At 46.3% G+C, this 7,721-nt stretch overlaps 1 protein-coding gene across 1 annotated transcript; it reads right to left on the bottom strand.

Annotated features, from left to right (window-relative positions):
• Positions 1-2,244: 2,244 nt before the first annotated feature.
• On the bottom strand, positions 2,245-6,263 carry OTOL1 (otolin 1). The gene is made up of 4 exons (XM_054835630.1): positions 5,921-6,263; positions 4,254-4,343; positions 3,280-3,351; positions 2,245-3,140 (listed from the first exon to the last, which is right to left on the bottom strand). The coding sequence occupies exons 1-4, from the start codon at positions 6,261-6,263 to the stop codon at positions 2,245-2,247; spliced, it is 1,401 nt and encodes a 466-aa protein (XP_054691605.1).
• Positions 6,264-7,721: the final 1,458 nt, after the last annotated feature.

Consider the following 7,721-nt stretch of genomic DNA (forward strand, 5'->3'; position numbering starts at 1 on the left):
TTCTCACCTTCCCAGTCAGGGTTTTGGGCAGAAATCCCTTCCACTGCTATTTGGTTAATGCTAAAATATGTCCTTAGCACAGGAGCCTGCACAAACCCCCAGCGCAGCCCTCCCACATCCATGCCGGGGGGGGTAGAAGTCAGCGTGATCGTGCCATGCCCCTCCCCAGGACCCGTGAGTCTGGACCTTGGCACAGCCTGAATTGTCTCCAGCTGCTCATATTAACGTGCTCTCAGAGCACCTTTGCAGGATTTAAGCAGCTGAAAGTCCCCTCTGTGAGCTGATTTTATGCAGGGATTTTGGGAAGGAAGCAGCCACTCTTCTAGTTTGTATGGTGTTACCAGCTCCTTTTTTCCTCAGAGGACCGGGCAATTAATTTATGGAGAGGATTAGATCTGAGCAGATTCTTGAGAGGCCCTGAATTTTTGCATTGCTTTCTCAAGAGCATTTGTAGAGGTTATTTATAAAAAAACTGTAAGAAACTTCAGCAGGAGAAGAGAAAATTGCCAGTCAGATGTCCCTACGCTGCCATCTGCTACAGGGGCTGTATGGGAAACAGCATGAAGGCACAACAAAAAAACTGAGGGTGTTGTGACAGCAGGAATCCAAAATTATTATTACAACTTCTTGGGTTTCCTCAATATTTAACAGCTGCCAGAAAATTCATGAACTGAAATCTCCATCTTTTATATACTTAGTACTCTGGATTTGAACCACATAGGAACTAACTCGGATTTAAGCACCAAATTAAGTACCAACTTTTTGACAAAGCCAGTACATCTCACATTTGAATTGCTGATTCTGGAAGAGGGCTGCAAAGCTGATGAGTTGAAGGACCCTTTACATTTACCGGATAGATAGGATCAGCCTTTTAAAATTGCCTTGTTTTTATCTTAAAATTTAACAGCAGTTCTCTGGTGTTAATTTTCTCACCATATAAAAAAAAAGTCTCAGGAACTCTTCATCTCGGTGCCATGTAAAAAGAAGACATTAGGGACAGAGACATGATTTATGATGGTATTTAAATACTGTATGGAAAGCACAATGGCAATTTAAGCAAGGAAACCGAGAGCAATGGGAATAGTAGGCTACTCTGCCCCATCCGCGTTGGGGTCAGACCCAGCATTCATCAAATCACTGGAAAAACGTCCCAGGCTTGTGACTGCCTGAGAAGACGAGTAAATCCCAGCACCACTGAAGGTTAATTATGGGACTTGAGTTTTATTTCTTTAAAAAAAGCACAATTGGAACAATTTTGTGTGCCATGGTTTATATGCCGAAGGTGGCCTAAAGTTACTACGATGAGACAAGGTGCATTAATAAGGAAATATATCCAACCTGACATCCAGAGATTATTTAATGTCATACTTTTATTTCACAAGATTCAGTTCCATTTTGGTAAACTAGTTTTTTAAAAATGTGCCCACAGGTCCACTGGGCCATCACGACCCCTCAGGACTTGTGCGAGTGCCAAAGCCAGCTCCTGGCTGCCGCCTCCTCCTCCTCTTCCTCCTCCTCCTCCCTGCAACCGAGGGCCGAGCCCGCAGCATCACCTCAATCATCAGCGGCTCAGAAACGGAGGGTTCTCAGTAGCCTAATAACGTGGATTATGCATCTCTCAGTTACGTTTGAAAGTTTCAGATATATTTTTGCCTAAGGACAGTAGATAGGGGGTTTTTTTTAAGTTGATCAAATATCTCTAATACTCTTTTAAACAAACCTTTATATAATTCGTGACCAAGTCTAAAGTACTAGATAAGACTGATTCAATGATAAAATAACTTTAAATCTTTTCATGTGATTTCAAGAAACCTACTGCTCGTGGTCACATCCAATTAAGCTCTATGAATCAAACTCTGCAATCTTTACCAAAACCAATGATTATCAGTACTGATTTCCAGAGAAGTTTTGACCATGCAAGGATTGCAGGAGCTGGCCTGATTAAAATTGCAGTTGGACAATGAGTTTCATTACATGATTTGAATAGGCTAATTACAAACCTGAAGTCTGTGATGTGAAATCCCCTCCCCATGCTGGTCCTGCTGGCGTTTGGATGATGGTTTCTTTTAGCCATCACCCACCTGCACAAAGAACGTGCCACGTCTTGGGGCTGCTAGTTAAAACTAATCCATATTTTGCAAATATAAATATTTTTGTTAAAAGATCACAAAACCTAGCAACTACACTGATGCTCATGTCTCCTCCTGCAGGCATGTTTCTCAGTAACATCTTTGCCCTTTAAATCTACAGCAGGATCTCAAAAACATCTGGATACAGAAGAAACCCCGTAAAGATGCTGTCGTCCTCAGCGCTGACATAGACCCCGTTCCAGTCCCGCGCAACCTCCAGCCACACCTGGTCGCCCGCACTCAGCTTCAGGACGGTCAGGAAGGATGCCTGGTCGATCTCCTGGCCATAGAGCGTCTCACGGGCTTTGGCCACCTTCCTGCTGCGGGCGACAAGGCTGACGCGTGCTGGACGCCCTCTCACTGTCAGGTGGTAGGCGAAGACGTACGCCCCGGGCACGCTGCAGTTGAATTTCCCGGTGGAAGGGTTGTAATCTTCTTGGTCATTGTACAAGATCTTGTCAAATCTAATGGGGACGTTGGGCGGAGGGAAGGGCTTGGACAAGCCGGCGCTGAACGCCGATCGCAGGAGCTTTGCGGTGTCCCCTCGGGCGCCCTTTGCCCCACGGGAGCCTTTCTTTCCCGGGGCCCCTCGGCCCCCCTTGCTGCCAGAGACCCCCTTGGGCCCAGAAGGTCCTGTCACGCCAGCAGGTCCCAGGTCCCCTTTTTCACCCTTACTTCCTTGCTCGCCCTTTTCTCCTTGTTTTCCATCCACCCCCTGAATACCCTCAGGCCCCATCTCCCCTTTGCTACCTTTCTCCCCCTTTGTGCCCCCTTCCCCTCTCTCCCCCTTCGCTCCTCTCCCCCCTGGCTCCCCGCAGTACCCCTTCTCGCCCGTGTCCCCCTTTTCCCCTTTGTCACCCTGTTCTCCATCCACTCCCGGCTCTCCAGCATCCCCCCTATCTCCCTTGTCTCCTTTGGTCCCGTTCTCACAAGTGTCCCCTTTGGACCCCTTTTGTCCCTTCAGTCCAGGGAAGCCGTAGTTGCCCTTATTGCCTTTTACTCCAGCTTCACCTATGAAAAGGGCAAAGCAGGGAGGGGAAAAAAAGATTAAAAACATTAGTACTGGATTGCTGTGGAGATGGAGGGACATCACCAACAGCAAAGGGAAAGGTCAGCGCAATATTCCTGGTTTTCCCAGCCCGTTACGTACCTTGCAGCCCAGGTTTGCCTGGATAACCGGGGTTTCCACTTACTCCTCGCTCGCCTTGCTCCCCTTTGCCTCCTAGGACATTTCACCGTTAATATACTGCTGGTGATGTTGTCTGCAGCACAGCAATCATTGCACAGAAGGTGACTGGTACCATTTTGCCTGTCTCCCTCACTTCATTAATAAAACAGATATGAGCAATGTGTGTTTCCAAGAAGTGCCTTCAGAAACCTCAGCTGAATCTCACAGCACCGAGCACCATCGTTCAGACAACTGCATCTCACCCGAACGTTGGATTTCTGACTCTAATCAGCACCTTGCTGGGAGGCGGTCGCTGCTGTTTAATGGCAAGATGGAGATGACAGATGGGCATTTCTCACTCCAGGACTGCCAAAAGTCTTATTCAAGAAGTGAATCAAAACCTAGGAGACTGCACTGACTGAACTGTGCAGCACGATGCTGCTGGTACCCCGTAATCAGCTTTGCTGAGTGTTTCTCCATGACTGAAGGCAGCTGCAGGGTCCTACCAGCGGTGTGTGGCAGCAGGACAGAGCTGCTCTGAGCCTGAAATGAAGGTTACTACTGATGGATAATAATTGCTCTCCATCTTAGCTGAAATCATTTTGCCTGAGATACCTAAATTGAAAAGCAGCTTCTACACCTGTACATAGCTTCCATGGTGGGTTTTTCCTACTTATGTCCCTAATCGAAAGCAAATTGAGCTCAGGTTTTGAGCTCTGACTCAGAACAAGGAGTTTCAATTGAGATCTTTATGAGCAGCTGTTCCTATACTGCCTGCTCATACACTACAACCATCCAAGTTATTATCCCTGCACTAATGCCAGCTAAATCTCATAAGGTGTCAGTCCATATCAGCATACTTCGTTTCCTTTGAAAAATATATTTTCCTATAATTTTGTGGTATTCGATGAGGGCAGCAGCATCTGTTTTCAAAATGAACAGTTAGTCTCCTTTACCTCTTTCTCCTTTAGAACCTTTTGGACCTTGAGGACCTGGGGTTCCCGGCAGACCTTGCAGACCAGCATCTCCCTTCTCCCCCTTGGCACCTGTAATGTAATCACACCAGCAAAATTATCTTAGTAACTCAAAAGTTTAACTTCTTTATAAAGAAAATTTGCAGTAATAGCTAAGCAACATGGCATCGAGGGATACCGGGTAAGGGAAACTCTGTTTCCATCACCCTGGGAAGAGCTGGCTAATTTTATTTGGCATCATACAACCAATGCAAAGACGTGAGACAGGCGGGTTTGGCTTGAGCCCTGCTCCCCTGTGCGCTGCAGACACTGCAGCTGAAACCCTACATCAGGGCAAACGGCAGGGATGGTAGGGGCAACGCTGCACTGCTCGTGCTGAGATTAGTGGGGTGCATGCACCCCAACCTTTGCCTTTCAGCTACTGCAAGCCCCAAATCTTACAGCTTGGCATTTCACTGTTGGCTGTAGTTAAAGACTTTTTAAAACCAACTCTCAGCTGCCTCAGAGCCCCAGGAGCTCAGACATTCGTAAAATATCAGAAGTAATCTGTCCTTAATATTTGAGTGCATCTAAGGAGCTCCCATTGCTTCGTAATTGCCCCCTCCTTAAAAAGAATTAAGTCTACAAATATAAAAGTGGAATCTGGCAGACGGCTCCATGCTGGATGGGTTGAAAGGCAGGCAAGCATGTCCCAGTGCATGTCTGGGAGCAGACTAGAGCAGTTTCAGTTGTCACCACAACACAACCCATTTGACACAAGGACTTTTCCATCAAGACTCAAGAGACGTATGAGTGCAAACTCCCTCTGCAGCCACTATAATTTCTATTAGCCAATCCCTGACGAGCTATGGGAAATGAAAATCCCTCGAGTACATTGTATTAAAAGAAAATTATTTCATGATTTTACCACCTTTCCTCAGATGAATAGTTTCTATCTCCAATATTACTGCTATTAAAGTGATCATTTGCAAACTACTGCACTATTCATTATAGCAGTATTAGAATTAGGTGCTCTGTAGATATCTATTTTAGCAGCAGAAAAAAGAGACAAAGTATGTCTTATCAAATATTTAGGTGTTCTATACAGAGCTGCCTCTTGTGAGAGCAAATAATTATTTTAAAATTTGAACCCAAAATTATTTTTGTATTCAATTTCCTTTTTTCCGAGGGGAAAAAAAAATCCAAGAAAAAGAGGCTTTTATCATAAACCTTCAGCAAAGATATAAAACTGCTTGCAGGTAGTTTTGAGGGTCATAAAACCGTGGTTGAAGTGAATGTGAAAGTAAATCTGGGACTCCCAGGGGATCAGACACAGGGACAGAGAATCGAAGAGTGTGGCCACGTGGGGCACCCACCAGCAGCACCGTGGTATGGGGTCAGCTCCGCATGCGTCCCCACGCCAGTGTGGTCCTCAGCGTGAGTGCCATGGGGCAGAAGCTCCTTTTTGGGGCTTTCCCACTCATACTGGTGTTTTATAACTTCTGGGATGTGGCTAGCACGCGCTTTTTTGCTCTGGCTTTATACAAGGTATAACCACATTCGGCATTTGCTGCACAAGTCCTGCCGACCCATTTCTTGAAGGAGAAGCAGAAGATTCCTTGATACGGTTTATGCGCTTTAGCTAAGAGCAGCAAGAGACATCACCGTACCTGGGGGTCCCTGCTCCCCCGGCTGCCCCCGGGGCCCCACGGCAGGTGGGCAGCAGTCACAGCAGTTGAAGAAGAAATCGGCTGTGTCAAGGGTGTAGTTCTCAAAGGGGAAGAGCGTGGTGGCCCCTCGGGCTGCGGGGCTCAGGGTGGGTAACTCAGCTCTGCTCGGTGCTGCTGGGAGCAGGCTTTTCCCGGCGAGGGGGGTGTGAGAGGCACCATCGCCCGCCAGCTGTAAGGGCTTCGTCTTTGTGTACTTCACAGCTGGGGTCACCTTCACTCCCGCGTGCACGGTGGTAACAACCAGCATCACAAACGCCGAGACAGGCCCTGGTGAGCTCCACATGTTGGCAGCTGTGGGAAAAGACGAATGCAAGAATAAATTGCTGCACAACACCCTTTGCATTCGTGTGTTCCCCACAAAGCCAGAAGACCTGCAGGAGCAGTGTCAGGCACACGTGGGCATCTGCCTGGAGGACCACGTTACAAAGCCTCACTTTTTATGGGGAAAGTAAAGCAAAATTAGCAAAACTTCCTGCCTGCACACCCCTATTGACCATCACCCCAGAGAGCACTTGCTGTCCAGCTCCTCCTGTTAGCTGTGGCTGGAAGAGCTCCCACGGGTATCAACAGAAGCTCAAGGGACTGACTGAGTTACACGATCACTGGGACACATGATGTGTCTCTTCTGAGTGTATGATTAGGAATAATTCAATAATGATTTCTGAGTTCAACACAACTGCACGTTATAAAAAGCTTTGCTCTAAAAGAATAAATGGAAACAAAATGAAACATCAAGTATTCCAGAATTTTTATGTCGATTTTTTCTTCATTACTGACTGATTTTCTGGACTTGCATATTCTTTTAGTATCAACTTTCAGGTCCATTCTTTTTATTTTTTAAAGTGTTGCTTTAGCTGAACCAGGAGGAAAAAACAAAGTAAGCAGGACACATTTTTTTCCTATAGGACAGATGATGCCTCTCAGATGACTTGTCATATAAAGCATCTTTGTTTCTTTTTTAAACCAGTGTACCGACCTGTAAATACAAATGGAACAGACTCCCTTTCTTGCAGAACCTGTAATCTAACCTTCCTTAGCAGCTAATGCACTTCATTACATGAAAAAGTCACCGGGAGAAACACTGACTATCCTCGCCATCCAGAGGGCAAAAGGAGGTCCAAGCCACAGTCAGGTATTTGAGGGCTGGATTATAATCTTTCCATCTTTAAGAATTCAGTTTTAGATGAAAGGGTCATGATTTTTTCCATTTTCACACAAAAACAAATCATTTCATGGAAAATTGATTACCCACACAAAATCCCCAGTGATCACCACCACCCATCCTTTACCCCATCAGCTCCAGTAAGGGATAAATTAACCCTTCTCCATGCATTCGTCGCATTAGAACAGGATACCAGGCACTGATTTTTGTCACAGGCTCATATTTGCTGATATTTGCCCCCTGCCAAACTTACCATGAAGAGCTGAACCCGGGGGCGGTTGGCACGGGGCAGGGGCAGCGCTCAGCACAGGCAGGCAGAGAGGAACCAGACCTTACAGCCAGCAGCCAGGAAGCAGCCGCAGTCGCAGAGCAGGAGGGTCATTTGCTGTCTAGGAAGAGAAAAAAAAGCACCAAATTCTCCTTTTGATGAATATACTCACACAGGAGTGTTTTGCCACTGCTGCAGATAACTGAATAAACCCATAACTTCCACACGCTGAAAGCCAGCAGCAGAACGAAACTACAACTTTAGAGACCTAGTAACTTTATGGGGAAATGGTAAATCTGTTTTCAAATCAA

The sequence above is a fragment of the Grus americana genome, chromosome 9 (assembly GCF_028858705.1).
Source record: "Grus americana isolate bGruAme1 chromosome 9, bGruAme1.mat, whole genome shotgun sequence".
NCBI classification, from domain to species: Eukaryota; Metazoa; Chordata; class Aves; order Gruiformes; family Gruidae; genus Grus; species Grus americana.